General features: G+C 49.9%; 1 protein-coding gene across 3 annotated transcripts in view; it reads left to right on the top strand.

The window, feature by feature from the left end:
- Nucleotides 1-3,278: 3,278 nt before the first annotated feature.
- Nucleotides 3,279-19,465, top strand: part of LOC140134783 (aquaporin-7-like) — a 36,389-nt gene continuing 20,202 nt past the window's right edge. For 2 of the 3 annotated variants that reach the window (XM_072155447.1, XM_072155621.1), the window contains exon 1: nt 9,127-9,407. In XM_072155447.1, coding sequence (XP_072011548.1) covers nt 9,300-9,407 — 108 coding nt within the window. In that variant the 5' untranslated portion in view covers nt 9,127-9,299. Of the gene's footprint in view, nt 3,368-9,126; nt 9,408-19,465 lie in introns of those variants that run through there. The other variant, XM_072155540.1, reaches the window with a different exon arrangement.

Here is a 19,465-nt window from a genome sequence, read left to right on the forward strand (position 1 = left end):
ACTGGACATCACTATAAGTCGGGCTCCCACCTCCCTGAGGTTGTTCCAGTAGCCCGGCAACATCCACATCTACTACAAGTCTGTTATTGTCGTCATCTCCATCTGCTTCTCCTCCTACTTTAGACCAATATTAGTCATCCATAACTAGGTGTGGGCAAGAAACCGCAATATGCGTCCAGTCATCTGCTTGTCTACAAAGTGAACTCCCACCGGGCCCAGATAGAACATGTGCCAAGCCGGGAGGCAATACTGTCTCTCCAAAGAGCCCGGGCCACCAAGGTGCCACCACATTTGACACATGGAGATGCCATTATGGCCCGGGGACAATCCATGCCCTTTACCGTCTGCTGGTCCATGTATTGAGTTGATGAGTCCAGGGTCTACTGACACGTCCTTGGTAAAGCTTATGTTTGTGGCATCAGTCTGCACTCACCTCCTCCTCCAAGCTTTTCCCCAGTGTCCTACTGGATATCTCCCCGCCTGATACCATTGGGCAATGTAGACGGCAGCAATGGGGATGGGGGTGGGGGATTATAGCTTCACAACTTTTGGAGAATAAATGTTCCCTGCATGGTGCATACATCTGGCTGTGCAGCAGTTTCTGAAAAGTTTTTTGTGGATGGCAAATGCCAGGAAGCGTCTGCAGATTATAGCTGAAGATGTTCCTCGTCATTTGCAGCCACAGAACGCTTTTCAAACACTTGATTTGGGGTAACACCAAGACACTAAAGGAAGGCTTCCACATCTTCCAAAGTGATATTTTATGGGTTTTACTCATCGGAGCCCTGAGTCATTGTCAATTTACCTATGTAGCAGAGTCAAAGACCACTTAGAGGAGTTTTCTAGGGAACCTGGAAGGTGTCCTGGACCAAAAAACAGAGGGTTTCCCAGGACCTGGACCACCTATCTACTGCCTTTTCTTGAGGATCTGGAGTTTTTCTGATTGTTAAGGCCTTTTACTAACTGCAGAACATTCTCTGCATTCTCTTTGTATGTGTCCCTCTTGGACCTTCAACATCCATGACCTCACACAACTGTTCATGAGCTTTGTCTGGTGATCTGGTCCCTCACCATGAGTTGAAGGTGGTAAAGATGACCCCAAATCTCCTTCCCCTCTCTCTATAATTACTCTGAGCTGCATCTAGATCAGGGGTCAGGAACCTTTTTGGCTGAGAGAGCCATGAACACCACATATTTTAATATGTAATTCTGTGAGAGCCATACAATATGCACATTGCCCCCCAGTAGATAGGTAGCCACAGTACATGTCACTCAGTAGATAGGTAGCCACAGCACATGCCCCCCAGTAGATAGGTAGCCACAGCACATGTCACTCAGTAGATAGGTAGCCACAGCACATGTCACTCAGTAGATAGGTAGCCACAGCACATGCCCCCCAGTAGATAGGTAGCCACAGCACATGTCCCCCAATAGATAGGTAGCCACAGCACATGCCCCCAATAGATAGGTAGCCACAGCACATGGCCCCAATAGATAGGTAGCCACAGCACATGCCCCCCAGTAGATAGGTAGCCACAGCACATGCCCCCAATAGATAGGTAGCCACAGCACATGGCCCCCTAGTAGAGATGCAGCCACATCACTTCCCTTCTATTAGATAGGTAGCCTTAGTACATGGCCCACAGTAAATAGGTAGCCACAGTACATGCCCCCCAGTAGATAGGTAGCCACAGCACATGCCCCCCAGTAGATAGGTAGCCACAGCACATGTCACTCAGTAGATAGGTAGCCATAGCACATGTCACTCAGTAGATAGGTAGCCACGGCACATGTCACTCAGTAGATAGGTAGCCATGGCACATGTCACTCAGTAGATAGGTAGCCACAGCACATGTCCCCCAATAGATAGGTAGCCACAGCACATGGCCCCCCAGTAGAGATGCAGCCACATCACTTCCCTTCTATTAGATAGGTAGCCTTAGTACATGGCCCACAGTAAATAGGTAGCCACAGCACATGCCCCCCAGTTGATGGGTAGCAGCAGTACATGGTTCCCAGTAAATGGGGAGCCACAGCACATGCCCCTCTGTAGATAGGTAGTCCCATTACATGCCCCCAGTAGATAGGTAGCCCCAGCAGATGCCCCCCAGTAAATAGGTAGCCCCAGCACATGCCTCCCTGTAAATAGGTAGCCCCAGCACATGCCCCCCCAGTAAATAGGTAGCCCCAGCACATGCCTCCCTGTAAATAGGTAGCCCCAGCACATGCCTCCAGTAGACAGGTAGCCACATCACATGGCGCCCAGTAGACAGGTAGCCACATCACATGGCGCCCAGTAGATAGCTAGCCCCAATACATGCCCCCAGTAGTTAGGTAGCCACAGCACATGCCCCCCAGTAGATAGGTAGCCCAGGCACATGACCCCCCCAGTAGATAGGTAGCCACAGCACATGACCCCCCCAGTAGATAGGTAGCCACAGCACATGACCCCCCCCAGTAGATAGGTAGCCACAGCACATGACCCCCCCCAGTAGATAGGTAGCCACAGCACATGACCCCCCCAGTAGATAGGTAGCCACAGCACATGACCCCCCCAGTAGATAGGTAGCCACAGCACATGACCCCCCCAGTAGATAGGTAGCCACAGCACATGACTCCCTCCCCCAGTAGATGGGTAGTCACAGCTCTGGCTCCCCAGTAGATAGGCAGCCACAGAACATGCTTTCCAGTAGATAGGTAGCCACAGCACGTGCCCAAATTAGAAAGGTAGCCACAGCAAATACCTCCCAGTAGACAGGAAGCCCCATCACATGCCCCCTGGCCCCAGTTGATGAGTAGTGCCAGCACATGCCTCCAGTAGATCTTTTCCTGAAGATGATGACAGAGTTGCCATTGTAGTCCCTCATTGTGCAGAAGCTTTCCTTTAGGCTGGTTTCTGTGGGCTGGTCACAATGGTGTGGAGACGCCTGTGGTAGTCACCTCTACCCCTGGAGCTGATGACAGTCTCTCTATTCTGAATCACTAGGAATAGTGTGGTCCTTACATAACCAGTTCCTTATACATGTCTTCCTATGTATAGAGGGTTTCCTTGTGGGACTCGCAGAGTTTCTGGCCTTGAAGGCACATAAGATGTATTTGGCAATACAGGTGAAGCTTGTGCACCAAGGACCTTCTACCAGGCCAACACCTGACTACACAATCCATGGAGCAATAACCGTACAGTCTGCTGATGTGGCACCAGGAGGTGCGAGGCATGACACAATATGCCCTCCTTATATGTAGGTGAGGTTCCTTAGGTAATTACTAGGGAGAACTCTCGCCAAACCACATGGGATGGGACTTGCTCAATATTATAATGTCAGATAAAGTATTTCCACACTGCTTCACAACCTAACGCCGGGTGCAGGTAAGTGACTCCTGCAGCTCATTCTCAGCTACTTTTCTTTCTAATGTGAATTGATGGTCTGTGATATACAGAATATCCAGGTGAGAAGGGAAGGAGGAGGGAGGCAGGGCTGTAGCTCAACCTAAAATGAGGTTCACCCAACCGCTGTCTAATGTGTATCGCTGGCTTTCATCTGAATGTCAATATCTGACGTGACGAGGCTGAGATAAGCGAGAGCACAACACCTATTATCTGCCAGAGCCCTGTCATCCTGTCCCCCAAATGTTACCATGTCCCTGTCCTGTCCCCCAAGTGTCAGCGTGTCCCTGTCCTGTCCCCCAAGTGTCAGCGTGTCCCTGTCCTGTCCCCCCAAGTGTCAGCTTGTCCCTTTCCTGTACCCCCAAGTGTCAGCGTGTCCCTGTCCTGTCCCCCAAGTGTCAGCGTGTCCCTGTCCTGTCCCCCAAGTGTCAGCGTGTCCCTGTCCTGTCCCCCCAAGTGTCAGCGTGTCCCTGTCCTGTCCCCCAAGTGTCAGCGTGTCCCCGTCCTGTCCCCCAAGTGTCAGAGTGTCCCTGTCCTGTCCCCCAAGTGTCAGCGTGTCCCTGTCCCCCAGGTGTCAGTGTGTCCTTGTCCTGTCCCCCCAAGTGTCAGCGTGTCCTGTCCTGTCCCCCCAAGTGTCATCGTGTCCCTGTCCTGTCCCCCAAGTGTCAGCGTGTCCCTGCCCCCCCAAGTGTCAGCGTGTCCCTGTCCTGTCCCCCCAAGTGTCAGCGTGTCCCTGTCCTGTCCCCCAAGTGTCACCGTGTCCCTGTCCTGTCCCCCAAAAGTGTAAGCGTGTCCCTGTCCTGTCCCCCAAGTGTCAGCGTGTCCCTGTCCTGTCCCCCCAAGTGTCAGCGTGTCCCTGTCCTGTCCCCCAAAGTGTCAGCGTGTCCCTGTTCTGTCCCCCAAGTGTCAGCGTGTCCCTGTCCTGTCCCCCAAGTGTCAGGGTGTCCCTGTCCTGTCCCCCCAAGTGTCAGCATGTCCCTGTCCTGTACTCCAAGTGTCAGCGTGTCCCTGTCCTGTCCCCCAAGTGTCAGCGTGTCCCTGTCCTGTCCCCCAAGTGTCAGCGTGTCCCTGTCCTGTCCCCCCAAGTGTCAGCGTGTCCCTGTCCTGTCCCCCAAGTGTCAGCGTGTCCCTGTCCTGTCCCCAAGTGTCAGCGTGTCCCTTTCCTGTCCCCCAAGTGTCAGCGTGTCCCTGTCCTGTCCCCCAAGTGTCAGCATGTCCCTGTCCTGTCCCCCAAGTGTCAGCGTGTCCCTGTCCTGTCCCCCCAAGTGTCAGCGTGTCCCTGTCCTGTCCCCCCAAGTGTCAACGTGTCCCTGTCTTGTCCCCCAAGTGTCAGCGTGTCCCTGTCCTGTCCCCCAAGGGTTAACATGTCCCTGTCCTGTCCCCCAAGTGTCAGCGTGTCCCTGTCCTGTCCCCCAAGTGTCAGCGTGTCCCTGTCCTGTCCCCCAAGTGTCAGCGTGTCCCTGTCCTGTCCCCCCAAGTGTCAGCGTGTCCCTGTCCTGTCCCCCAAGTGTCAGCGTGTCCCTGTCCTGTCCCCCAAGTGTCAGCCTGTCCCTGTCCTATCCCCCCGAGTGTCAGCGTGTCCCTGTCCTGTCCCCCCAAGTGTCAGCGTGTCCCTGTCCTGTCCCCCCAAGTGTCAGCGTTTCCCTGTCCTGTCCCCCAAGTGTCAGCGTGTTCCTGTCCAGTCCCCCCAAGTGTCAGCGTGTCCCTGTCCAGTCCCCACAAGTGTCAGCGTGTCCCTGTCCTGTCCCCCAAGTGTCAGCATGTCCCTGTCCTGTCCCCCCAAGTGTCAGCGTGTCCCTGTCCTGTCCCCCAAGTGTCAGCGTGTCCCTGTCCTGTACCCCCAAGTGTCAGTGTGTCCCTGTCCTTCACCCCCAAGTGTCAGCGTGTCCCTGTCCTGTCCCCCAAGTGTCAGCGTGTCCCTGTCCTGTCCCCCAAGTGTCAGCGTGTCCCTGTCCTGTCCCCCCAAGTGTCAGCGTGTCCCTGTCCTGTCCCCCAAGTGTCAGCGTGTCCCCGTCCTGTCCCCCAAGTGTAAGCGTGTCCCTGTCCTGTCCCCCAAGTGTCAGCGTGTCCCTGTCCTGTCCCCCAGGTGTCATCGTGTCCCTGTCCTGTCCCCCAAGTGTCAGCCTGTCCCTGTCCTGTCCCCCAAGTGTCATCGTGTCCCTGTCCTGTCCCCCAAGTGTCAGCCTGTCCCTGTCCTGTCCCCCAAGTGTCACCGTGTCCCTGTCCTGTCCCCCAAAGTGTCAGCGTGTCCCTGTCCTGTCCCCCCAAGTGTCAGCGTGTCCCTGTCCTGTCCCCCAAAGTGTCAGCGTGTCCCTGTCCTGTCCCCCAAGTGTCAGCGTGTCCCTGTCCTGTCCCCAAGTGTCAGCGTGTCCCTTTCCTGTCCCCCAAGTGTCAGCTTGTCCCTTTCCTGTACCCCCAAGTGTCAGCGTGTCCCTGTCCTGTCCCCCAAGTGTCAGCATGTCCCTGTCCTGTCCCCCCAAGTGTCAGCGTGTCCCTGTCCTGTCCCCAAGTGTCAGCGTGTCCCTTTCCTGTCCCCCAAGTGTCAGCTTGTCCCTTTCCTGTACCCCCAAGTGTCAGCGTGTCCCTGTCCTGTCCCCCAAGTGTCAGCATGTCCCTGTCCTGTCCCCCAAGTGTCAGTGTGTCCCTGTCCTGTCCCCCCAAGTGTCAGCGTGTCCCTGTCCTGTCCCCCCCAAGTGTCAACGTGTCCCTGTCCTGTCCCTCAAGTGTCAGCGTGTCCCTGTCCTGTCCCCCAAGTGTCAGCGTGTCCCTGTCCTGTTCCCAAGTGTCAGCGTATCCCTGTCCTCTCCCCCAAGTGTCAGCATGTCCCTTTCTTGTCCCCCCAAGTGTCAGCGTGTCCCTTTCCTGTCCCCCAAGTGTCAGTGTGTCCCTGTCCTGTCCCCCCAAGTGTCAGCATGTCCCTGTCCTGTCCCCCAAGTGTCAGTGTGTCCCTGTCCTGTCCCCCCAAGTGTCAGCGTGTCCCTGTCCTGTCCCCCCCAAGTGTCAACGTGTCCCTGTCCTGTCCCTCAAGTGTCAGCGTGTCCCTGTCCTGTCCCCCAAGTGTCAGCGTGTCCCTGTCCTGTTCCCAAGTGTCAGCGTATCCCTGTCCTCTCCCCCAAGTGTCAGCGTGTCCCTGTCCTGTCCCCCCAAGTGTCAGCGTGTCCCTTTCCTGTCCCCCTAAGTGTCAGCGTGTCCCTGTCCTGTCCCCCCAAGTGTCAGTGTGTCCCTGTCCTGTCCTCCAAGTGTCAGCGTGTCCCTGTCCTGTCCCCCCAAGTGTCAGCGTGTCCCTGTCCTGCCCCCAAGTGTCAGCGTGTCCCTGTCCTGTCCCCCAAGTGTCAGCGTGTCCCTGTCCTGTCCCCCCAAGTGTCAGCGTGTCCCTGTCCTGTCCCCCCAAGTGTCAGCGTGTCCCTGTCCTATCCCCCAAGTGTCAGCGTGTCCCTGTCCTGTCCCCCCAAGTGTCAGCGTGTCCCTGTCCTGTCCCCCCAAGTGTCAGCGTGTCCCTGTCCTGTACTCCAAGTGTCAGCGTGTCCCTGTCCTGTCCCCCAAGTGTCAGCGTGTCCCTGTCCTGTCCCCCAAGTGTCAGCGTGTCCCTGTCCTGTCCCCCAAGTGTCAGCGTGTCCCTGTCCTGTCCCCCAAGTGTCAGCATGTCCCTGTCCTGTCCCCCAAGTGTCAGCGTGTCCCTGTCCTGTCCCCCAAGTGTCAGCGTGTCCCTGTCCTATCCCCCAAGTGTCAGCGTGTCCCTGTCCTGTCCCCCCCAAGTGTCAGCGTGTCCCTGTCCTATCCCCCAAGTGTCAGTGTGTCCCTATCCTGTCCCCCCAAGTGTCAGCGTGTCCCTGTCCTGTCCCCCCAAGTGTCAGCGTGTCTCTGTCCTGTCCCCCCAAGTGTCAGCGTGTCCCTGTCCTGTCCCCCAAGTGTCAGCGTGTTCCTGTCCAGTCCCCCCAAGTGTCAGCGTTTCCCTTCACCCCCAAGTGTCAGCGTTTCCCTTCACCCCCAAGTGTCAGCGTGTCCCTGTCCTGTCCCCCAAGTGTCAGCGTGTCCCTGTCCTGTCCCCCAAGTGTCAGCGTGTCCCTGTCCTGTCCCCCAAGTGTCACCGTGTCCTGTCCCCCAAGTGTCACCGTGTCCTGTCCCCCAAGTGTCAGCATGTCCCTGTCCTGTCCCCCCCCAAGTGTCAGCGTGTCCCTGTCCTGTCCCCCCAAGTGTCAGCGTGTCCCTGTCCTGTCCCCCAAGTGTCAGCGTGTCCCTGTCCTGTCCCCCAAGTGTCAGCATGTCCCTGTCCTGTCCCCCAAGTGTCAGCGTGTCCCTGTCCTGTCCCCCCAAGTGTCAGCATGTCACTGTCCTGTCCCCCAAGTGTCAGCGTGTCCCTGTCCTGTCCCCCAAGTGTCAGCGTGTCCCTGTCCTGTCCCCCAAGTGTCAGTGTGTCCCTGTCCTGTCCCCCCAAGTGTCAGCGTGTCCCTGTCCTGTCCCCCAAGTGTCAGCGTGTCCCTGTCCTGTCCCCCAAGTGTCAGCGTGTCCCTGTCCTGTCCCCCCCAAGTGTCAGCGTGTCCCTGTCCCCCCAAGTGTCAGCGTGTCCCTGTCCTGTCCTCCCAAGTGTCAGGGTGTCCCTGTCCTGTCCTCCCAAGTGTCAGCGTGTCCCTGTCCTGTCCCCCAAGTGTCAGTGTGTCCCTGTCCTGTCCCCCCCAAGTGTCAGCGTGTCCCTGTCCTGTCCCCCAAGTGTCAGCGTGTCCCTGTCCTGTCCCCCCAAGTGTCAGCGTGTCCCTGTCCCCCCAAGTGTCAGCGTGTCCCTGTCCTGTCCCCCTAAGTGTCAGCGTGTCCCTGTCCTGTCCCCCAAGTGTCAGCGTGTCCCTGTCCTGTCCCCCAAGTGTCAGCGTGTCCCTGTCCTGTCCCCCTAAGTGTCAGCGTGTCCCTGTCCTGTCCCCCTAAGTGTCAGCGTGTCCCTGTCCTGTCCCCCAAGTGTCAGCGTGTCCCTGTCCTGTCCCCCAAGTGTCAGCGTGTCCCTGTCCTGTCCCCCCAAGTGTCAGCCTGTCCCTGTCCTGTCCCCCTAAGTGTCAGCGTGTCCCTGTCCTGTCCCCCAAGTGTCAGTGTGTCCCTGTCCTGTCCCCCCAAGTGTCAGCCTGTCCCTGTCCTGTCCCCCAAGTGTCAGCGTGTCCCTGTCCTGTCCCCCTAAGTGTCAGCGTGTCCCTGTCCTGTCCCCCTAAGTGTCAGCGTGTCCCTGTCCTGTCCCCCAAGTGTCAGCGTGTCCCTGTCCTGTCCCCCAAGTGTCAGCGTGTCCCTGTCCTGTCCCCCCAAGTGTCAGCGTGTCCCTGTCCCCCAAGTGTCAGCGTGTCCCTGTCCTGTCCCCCCAAGTGTCAGCGTGTCCCTGTCCTGTCCCCCCCAAGTGTCAGCGTGTCCCTGTCCTGTCCCCCAAGTGTCAGCGTGTCCCTGTCCTGTCCCCCAAGTGTCAGCGTGTCCCTGTCCTGTCCCCCTAAGTGTCAGCGTGTCCCCGTCCTGTCCCCCAAGTGTCAGCGTGTCCCTGTCCTTTACCCCAAGTGTCAGCCTGTCCCTGTCCTGTCCCCCAAGTGTCAGCGTGTCCCTGTCCTTTACCCCAAGTGTCAGCCTGTCCCTGTCCCCCATGTGTTGTGATCCCCCTTCCTGCGGTCACATGGCCCCGTGTCTCTATATTTGCTCTTGTGTGGGACCCAGGAGGGAGTGATCGGGTCCTGTCAGCTGCTTGTGTCATTATAAATTGCTTCCAAGTTGTGGAGAGCTCAGTATCTGTGTCAATAGCCGGAGCGCTGAACCTTGGAGCTATCCGGAGGGCGGGTGGAGCGTTACAGCCGGATCAGCATATTGATTGCACTAATAATTTTCCTTCCAGTAACTTTTTAGGCAGCGCTGGGTCTTCTCCCAGTCACGTGCGGCACCGCCAGCAGCCGTCACCATGAAAATCGGCAGCTTCATCGCCAACAAGATCCGCTCCGCGATATCTATCCGCAACCAGTGGGTACGAGAGGCCATGGCCGAGCTGCTCTCCACCTTCATCATGATGGTAAGAAACAAGGGGTTAAATCCATTGACCGTCCATCATCAACCCAAGGGACCACATGGCGAAACATCCCCTGGTATCTAACGTCAATTAATTTTACTATAAAATAGTCTACGGTGTATCTAAGCTTATCCTGTGTGATACAGTCTGCTGCGTTGCTATATTCAAGTCAACTATGTCATATAGTCTAAGGGGACAGTATATCTAAGCCCATCATATGTGATACTGTCTGCTGAGCTGTTGTATCCAAGCCCATCATATGTGATACTATCTGCTGAGCTGTTGTATCCAAGCCCATCATATGTGATACTGTCTGCTGAGCTGTTGTATCCAAGCCCATCATATGTGATACTGTCGGCTGAGCTGTTGTATCCAAGCCCATCATATGTGATACTGTCGGCTGAGCTGTTGTATCCAAGCCCATCATATGTGATACTGTCTGCTGAGCTGTTGTATCCAAGCCCATTATATGTGATACTGTCTGCTGAGCTGTTGTATCCAAGCCCATCATATGTGATACTGTGTGCTGAGGCGTTGTATCCAAGCCCATCATATGTGATACTGTCTGCTGAGCCATTGTATCCAAGCCCATCATATGTGATACTTTCTGCTGAGCCATTGTATCCAAGCCCATCATATGTGATACTTTCTGCTGAGCCATTGTATCCAAGCCCATCATATGTGATACTGTCTGTTGAGATGTTGTATCTTATGCTATCATGTGTGATGCTGACTGATAAGCTGCTGTATCCAAGCCCATCATATGTGATACTGTCTGCTGAGATGTTGTATCCAAGCCCATCATATGCGATACTGTCTGCTGAGCCGCTGTATCCAAGCCCATCATATGTGATACCACCAGTTTCGCTGCCTTATCCAAGCTTGTCATATGCCATACCACCGGCTTAGCTGCTGTATCCAAACCTATAATAAGTGATAATGTTTACTAAACTGTTGTATCTAAGCTTACCATATGTGATACCGCCTGCTTAGCAGTTGTATCCAAGCCTCTCCTGTGTGATACTGTCTGCTGAACTGTTGTATCTAAGCCCATTATATGTGATACTGTCTGCTGAACTGTTGTATCTAAGCCCATTATATGTGATACTGTCTGCTGAACTGGTGTATCTAAGCCTATCATGTGTAATATAGTCTGATGAGCCAGTATACCCAAACCTAGTGTATGATATAAAAGCGGTCCCCTACTTAAGAACACCCGACTTACAGACGACCCCTAGTTACAAATGGACCTCTGGATGTTGGTAATTTCCTGTACTTTAGCCTTAGACTACAATAATCAGCTGTAACAGTTATCACAGGCGTCTGTAATGAAGCTTTAGTGTTAATCCCGGTTCTTATGACAATCCAACATTTTTAAAATCCAATTGTCACAAAGACCCCCAAAAATTTGTCTTGGGCTACAATTGTAAAATATACAAATCCGACTTACATACAAATTCAACTTAAGAACAAACCTACAGACCCTATCTTGTACGTAACCCGGGGACTGCCTGTATCCTGATACATGTGATCCATAGCTGTTGTATCTAATCCTATCATGTGTAATGTCATCTTGCTGATATATTGTATCTAAGCATATTGTGTGTGATACAGCCTGTTCAGATGTTGATAATAACTGATGAACAGACCCTGCCTGTTGCATTGATATACTGTTTCTGGATGAGTGTATCTAGGTCTTAAATGTGGGATACTGCCTGCTGGACCCCAGTATCTAAGCCTATTCAGTACCATATAGTGTCACAAGCTGGTGAATCTATGTTATTATGTGCATTGCTGTCTGCTGAGCTGGTGTATCTAAGCTCAGCACCATGTCACTGTATCTATGACTGTATGCTGAGCCACTGTATCCACTACCATAATAGCTGATGCTGTATCTAAGTCTATCATCTGTAATACTGAATGCTAAGCCATTGTATCCAACACTGATATATTTTATATTTTCTGGTGGTGTATCTAAGCTTACTGTATGTATCATTGTAATTGTTTCCAATCTGGTTTTGTGCAATGCTGTATCTAAGTCATAATCATACATAAGACCATATACTAAGTCACTGCATCTAAGACTTCCATGTCTGGCGCAGTCTGCTGGTGTATCTAAGCCACTGTATCTGAGATTGTCACACCTGACACTGTACCTAAGCCTATGATTAGGAATACTGATTGTTTATCTTCAGTATCTAAGGCTGCCCTGTTGGATACAGCCTTGGGTGTATCTAAGCTTCTCCATTGGGTGTCGCTCTGTTATCTATTAACCATCGCCGTCATTCCTTACATTGTTTCTTCTCCTTATGTTGTTACAAACAGATAAATATTTTCCCTGCGGATTGTGTGATCAGTGCCAGGGACACGTGTGCCGGGCGCTGCCAGGGAGACGTCACGGAAATCACTCAATGTTTCCTTATGGAGGGGACAACCAGGGACACTACATGTATCATGTCCTTGGGGACCCCCGGGGTCATGACCTCTATGATAGTGGCTGAGATTTATGTCGATCCTGCATAGAGGAGCCTCCGGTGGTCTAACATTTGCCAGGCTTGGTTCTTTCTTCCATGCTTTACACTGCAGCGCTGGTTGTAAATATAATATATTATATATGAATAAGTTTAGCAGGAAGCCATGGATTCATTGTCATTGTTATAAGGAGAAAATTAGAATAAATTACCCCAAAAAGTCTGCCTGGGAAAACATAAATGAGATAAGTGAGCCTCAAAAGAAACTTGCCATCAGGAAGCTTCATATGGAAGTAGATGGAAAGTAGTGCCAGCCTCAGCCCTTATCTTTCATTTACTAGTCCAGGAAACTAATCTAAAAGTTTAAAGAGAACCTGTCAGCAGCTTGTACCCCACTAAACTACCAGCCCCCTAAGATCAGGTATGTAATGTCCTTTCTCATGTCTCTTTTATTTGAAATCTATTTTCAATCTATTTACCTATAAATAATCCCACTCAAAGTCAGGCAAATATGACTCTACTCCCCTAAGATGAGTCACTTTTAGTGGTTTAGGAGTAATGTCACTTCAGAAGCCTCTATCTTCTGTTCTATTACACCTAGAAACATGTTTATATGTAATAATAAAGATAAGGATCTCATCTTCAAGATCACATCTTTAAGGCTTTGTGAGCTACAGAACCAGAGATATGGACAACTAAAACAGTTGGAAATGCAAGCTGCAACTAAAGATCCAATTCCTGCCTTTATAACTGCATGTCCAGTTCTATAGACCACAGAACCATAAGCCTTAACCTAATCTCAAAGATGGGATTCTTATCTTTAATATGACATCAGCGGCATGTTTCTAGGTGCTATGGAACCACAGAAAGGGGCTTCTAAATTGACATTCACACTAAACCACTAAACTTGACTCATCTCAAAAGGAGATGAGTAGAGTCATATTTGCCTGGGGGAGATTTATTGTCGGCAATCGGGTGAGATTTCATATAAAAAAAAGAATTGTAGCAATAAGATTTCATATCCTACCTGAGGTGATTAGTACTTTAGTGGTGTAAAACCTGGGGACAGATTCCCTTTAAGGTCGAGGATAGCAGGAATCTACCTTCGGATCCATTTCTGATGGTAGATTCCTGGTGGTAGGTTTGCTTTTAGTAATGGGAAGGGAGGATTTGCTGTAACTCAAAAAGTGGAAATAATAGAAATGATAAGTAACGAAAAGTAACAACAACAATAATAAATAAATAAAAAGGAACAATAATAAATAAACAGGAAGTAACAATAATAATGAATGAGTAACCAGTTAATCTGTTATATCACATGGACATAATACCGGAAATACATGTAAAATTTGGAGTAGGTTCCTTCAGTTCCATCGTGTCTACAATATAAGGGAACTGTACTGACCCCCAGTATGTGCTGTCATGGGAACCTAATTCCTCGCTCATCCCCAGTGTAGGAGCCGCCATCTCCAGATGCTCCGACCACACACTTTCTTCTGGCCACATATTGCAGATGGAGGACAACTCCAATAACCATCACATTATCATCTCTATCACTACTGGTGGTCCCTGGGCTGTGGCCCCCTTTGCCCTCCTTGGACTTTTGGTCTGGTTATTATTTCCTACTTTCCCAGAAATCTGTCAAACTTTTCCCTAGATCAGCTGGCAGGGATACATATTATATGGGATTATATTATAGGGATCCTGATTGTTGTGGATCCCAATATGTCCCACCCCCAGTATCCGCTGAATTTTAGGAGACCTGATTCATTGCTTGACCATGAAGCTACGTTAGGTGGCCAGAGTGCAGGTCGCCCATTAGCCACAGCTGGTCTGAATATTAAAATAATGTTAGTAGAAAACTTTAGGAATTGCAGTCTCCCCCTTTCTCCTCTGCAGTCTCTGTCTGTGAATTTGCAGTTGTCTCAAAGCTGGTGGGTGGAGACCTAGCTCCTGTGACTCCTCCCCTCCCTCTTCTTAGAGCTCATGTCATCTGGTACCTCTGAGCTTCCCTTTAATTGCAAGATGGAATTCAGCAGAGATTTCAGAAGGAAAAGCAGATTAGGAAGGAAGGAAGGAGGAAGTGCCAAAGTAAGCGGAGAAAGAGGCGCTTTCCTCTGATAGAGGCACTCAAAGCATGTCATAAATATGGAAGAGCGGTACCCGAATCTGAACGTTTACCCCATGCTAACCTACCCTTTAAATGCCTTTGGCAAAGCTGCCGTCAGCATTAAAGGCATTTTTGGCATTTTTGCTAGGATCTTTGCTCCCCGTGATATCATTGGCGGCATTTAAAGGGTTAACAGCCGCACTCCCTGGTAGCACCAATCATGAATGGAGTCTGAATGAGGAATCAGTTTGTTGTAAATAAGGAACAGCGGTACCCAAACCCAAACGCTGACCGATACCAACCGTGATCCATGTTTGCAACAATCGCTGGTGTAACCCTTTAAATACCTTTGGTAATACCTTTTGCTCCCCATGACATCATTGGGGGCATTTGAAAGGTTATCACACACGATCATTGCCAGCACTGGTTACGGGTTTTACCAGCAGAGGGTCAACCCAAACTTCTGGCTTAGGGCATGATGAGCAGGACTTATCTGCAGGAGAGGCTTCTGGTGCTGTTCCCACTGGGTGATGTTGTGGGAGAAGGACCTGGGTGTTTGGCCGCCAACTCGGTAACAGTGATCAACTGAGGCCAAGGAAAGTTATGTATCAGGATTCGGGATTAAAAGTTGCACATTCTCTTCCATGCAAAAAGTTAATGCTAATGAGATTGAAGTGCTTTGGGGGGTGTTAGCATAGCACCTAAGGGCTCCACAGTAATAACAATGCCCCCTGATACCCTCTCAGCACCTTCTCTCATCTTTTACCCTTCAGCTCCTTCATTCCTGGGTCCAGCAAGATGTGGAGGCCTGAGGTGCCCTGATAAAGCACTTCAGTCTCATTTGCATATTGCGGCATGGTAGCAGCAGCTGGACTATCTGAACGAACACTAGGACCATCTCGGGAAGTGGACATTGATGCTCTGGTTGGTTTGGCAATGTCATCAATGAGTTCCAAAGATTTGGTTGTGGGACACTACCGGGCCACCTATATAGTGTCTGAGCCTGTAAGGGGAACTATATGGTCGGAACCATAGACATAAAGAAGGTCATATAAGGCAACACTTTAGGGGTGTGACTAAAAGACAAAAGGTGGTGACAATAAGAAGCCCAATGTAATTATGTCTCATATAAAATGAGATGCTTCCTGGAGAACAACCGCAGGACAATTGTGGTCACATTATGGTTGTCCGATAACAAATTGTGTGGTTAGATACATTTATCCCACGATAAACACAGTCATAGAGTGCACGGTCCTGAACCTGATGATGTCACCATTTGATGGCTGTCATAAGGGCGTCATGTTCTCTCATTAGTGGTGTCCTTGTGGATACATGTTGTCCTAAATGTGGAGCAGAGGAGACCCATAAGTTGTGTCTCCTTGTGGCCCTGGAGCTTCAGATCCTTTTATATAAAATATAATCCGGTTGTATCCATTTCTTGGATCATTGGTTGTGATATCACATTGCATGTTACTTGCTTAGATACAGTCTGACAGCTGGAAAATCCAACCTCATGGTGACCGTCCACCTGTCACACGCTGTGCCCTGACCGACATGTGCAGAACATAGGACAATCATTCATCCATTGTGACTTCTACTGGACACTTGGCTGTACTTGTGGGTTTCCAAAGAATCCGGCCGGATAGACTTTGACTTCTGATTCCTTTCTTTGGGACATTGAACTTTTAGGTAGATCCAAGAACAGAGCAGACAATGTTCTCTGAGAAAAGATGTGCAATAGGTCTGTATTACAAGAAATAAAAAGTTTATCTACCAGTTGATTTCATGCATTATGAACCAAATATACCTTGAGAATGCAGTAGCTACACTGATGCAGAAACATGTCTTGTTTAATCCCTGTGCTGAGTTGGTTTTGCTGAAATAAACAATTATAACATTCAGGACCTTGGGAAAGCTGGGTTGCATGCTGCTTGCCGTTCATAAACACATAACACGAAGCTTCATGAACAGGACTAATCAACCTGAGCTGGATGACTCATACACAGCAGCTGAGGGCTGGTGCAGTGATTGATTACTTTTGCCTGTCAGGGATAACACAGTGATTACATCATTCTCTGGAGCAGTGCATAATTAGGTTAAGAGGAGAAGCGCTGTATCATGCACAGGACGGAGCCTCATTATCAGAATTTTATAATTGTTTTTTAAGCAAAACCATTCAGATCAGGGATTAAACAAGATATATTTCTGCATCAGTGTAGCTACAGCATTCTCCAGGTATGTTTGCTTCATAATGCATCAAATCAAATGGTAGGTTTCCTTTAAGTCTTTATAGGAAATATCTAACCGAGACAAATAGAAGATTAGTAATTATTGTAATTAATGTCTTATCAATTGTCTGGTGTCACATTTAGTGTTCTCAGAACTGGTTTAAGAGTCAAGCAAGGGTTAAAATACTATCCAAGGAGCCCTCTGGTGCTAGACTGCTTTGCCAGAGATTAACTTCCTGTGGCTCACAACTGTAGTTTGCTCGTTCGCTCTTTGACCCCTGACCTTTTGACTATTCTCCCGTGTTCTTGGCTGGGTACCTCCGTTGACATCTTGTCTTTGTGACTTTGGACTTGTCTTCTTGTTTACTGCATTTATCGCTATCTCTCCGCTGCATCCACCAGCAGCTGCCAAGTAATAGTAAGTTCTCTCTTCAACCATAACAGAAGCGTAGAACATTCTCTTCTCTGTTGACCCCATAGTCTATTATTTCTCCATTATTTCATGTATCTTCTCTGCAAACAAGATGCTAGAATGGCTAAGGATTCCAATTCTGGGTAAGCAATGGGGGTCACAGAGACCCCAGCAATCTGGTATCTATCACTTCTATTGTCAGTAGGTGGAGAATATTCTTCCACCTGGGCTACATGTTAAAAAAATGACCTTACCTCACCGAATTGGGTTAAAAAAAATTGCAGTAAAAATGTTATAAGGGTCACAGTCAGGGTTGGAGTGGTGGGAAACACAATCCTCTTCATTACTCTGTTACTGTCCCAGATTTGTCAGTCCTGCTGGTCTCTGACAGAGGGACTGCCAAGGGCACGGACACGCACCCCATGCTGAGTTCTGTATGAGGAGTCTTCCGATGTGTTCTGCACTGATCCCAAACAGGCAACTTTATTATAAAATAAAGAAAACAAATCCCAAAAAAATTTAAACACATTCCTAAAATGTATCAAAACAAATACAGTAAATCTGTTATGATTGGGAGATGAGATGCTTAATTCTGATTTTCCCCTCCCACAAGCACCAATTTCAACAGTCAGGTCTTGCAATGGTTAAAATTAGTCTTCTTCCCCAATTTTGGTGGCACTGATGATCATCGGCGGTAGGGACCGCCAAGGGGTGCACAATCACGCCCAAATACTTCCCCATAGGGATCAGTCTTATGTGTTTTCTATTTGCTCCAGGAAAGAACATTCAGTAATAAAATATATTGAAGTCCCCGAATTTGTGGTACACAAAAGTGGACAAAATGTAGGTTAAGTGCAGCGCCCCACCTGTGCCGTGTGTACAGTACCAATAGGATCCCTTTACACCTATAGTATTACTGCACTTAATGTTTGTAGCGCTCAATAGTAAATGTCACAGACCGCACAGCGCTGGGAGTTGTGATTTATCTGCGGCCATTGAGTCCATTAACCTTTCCCTGAGATCTGTCATTTCCGGGCATTTTTCTTCATTAATTGACAATATTTTGCCCTCGTTATGGAGCGTTTTCCTCGTGGGACATGTTTTGTATTTGCCGATAGTTTACCTAGTGCTCATTAGAGGGATCTGCTCCATCAGGTGAACGTGTAAATAGAAGGACGCGGCGGCGGTGTAAATCATACGTGTACTGAGCGCTGATCATCTGATTGTCCCTTTGTGTGTTGTGGTTGGGAAAAAAACATACAAAAAAAAATTGAAAATTAGAATGGGGGTCATCAGCTAAATATTATATGCAAAAATGAATAATTATGTTAAGGTTGGTTTGATTTAGTGTTTAAGGCAGTTGAAATGAGTAGAAGGAATATCCCGGAATAAAATGGCAAACAGCCTCGTCTAATAGGACACAGTAAATATTACTATAGTTTAATAGATTAATAATACAAAGTTAAAGTTTTTCATTGAGAGCTTCTGTCATTCAGCTCTGGAGAAGCAGAGTCTCGTCATGCTTTAGCTTCACAGGCTGTTACACTGTGCAGTAGCACTTCCCCCTCCCACTGTGTGAGATTACAGAGGTATGGGAAAGTGCTGAGGGAGAAGGATGAGACAGTGTAACAGCCTGTGAAGCTACAGCACCAAAGGACTCTGCTAACACCTGCACAGTCCTTCTGGCTCATTAGCCTAAATGTAAAAGTTGATTTTAGAAGAAAGGAGGTCATAGGTAACAAATGGATGGATTTCGATTTTTGATTTCCTTTAACTACAATGGTGTCCATTAAGCTAATGGACATAGCCTGCCAGCCCCTGTAGTATATAGCCTGCCAGCCCCCTATAGTATATAGCCGCCTGCCATACCCCTGTCGTATATAGCCTGCCAGCCCCTGTCGTATATAGCCTGCCAGCCCCTGTCGTATATAGCCAGCCAGCCCCTGTAGTATATATCCTGCCAGCCCCTGTATTATATAGCCTGCCAGCCCCTGAAGTATACATCCTGCCAGCCCCCTGTAGTATATAGCCTGCCAGCCCCCTGTAGTATATAGCCTGCCAGCCCCTTGTAGTATATAGCCTGCCAGCCCCCTGTAGTATATATCCTCCAAGCCCCCAGTAGTATATAGCCTGCCAGCCCCCTGTAGTATATTGTCTGCCAGCCCCCTGTAGTATATATCCTGCCAGCCCCCTGTAGTATATATCCTGCCAGCCCCCTGTAGTATATATCCTGCCAGCCCCTGTAGTATATAGCCTGCCAGCCCCCTGTAGTATATATCCTGCCAGCCCCTGTAGTATATAGCCTGCCAGCCCCCTGTAGTATATATCCTGCCAGCCCCTGTAGTATATAGCCTGCCAGCCCCCTGTAGTATATAGCCTGCCAGCCCCCTGTAGTATATATCCTGCCAGCCCCCTGTAGTATATAGCCTGCCAGCCCCTTGTAGTATATAGCCTGCCAGCCCCCTGTAGTATATATCCTGCCAGCCCCCTGTAGTATATAGCCTGCCAGCCCCCTGTAGTATACGGCCTGCCAGCCCCCTGTAGTATATATCCTGCCAGCCCCCTGTAATATATATCCTGCCAGCCCCCTGTAGTATATAGCCTTCCAGCCCCCTGTAGTATATAGCCTGCCAGCCCACTGTAGTATATAGCCTGCCAGCCCCCTGTAGTATATATCCTGCCAGCCCCCTGTAGTATATAGCCTTCCAGCCCCCTGTAGTGTATAGCCTGCCAGCCCTCTGTAGTATATAGCCTGCCAGCCCCCTGTAGTATATAGCCTGCCAGCCCCTTGTAGTATATAGCCTGCCAGCCCCCTGTAGTATATATCCTGCCAGCCCCCT

The sequence above is a fragment of the Engystomops pustulosus genome, chromosome 1 (genome assembly GCF_040894005.1).
Source record: "Engystomops pustulosus chromosome 1, aEngPut4.maternal, whole genome shotgun sequence".
Lineage (NCBI taxonomy): Eukaryota > Metazoa > Chordata > Amphibia > Anura > Leptodactylidae > Engystomops > Engystomops pustulosus.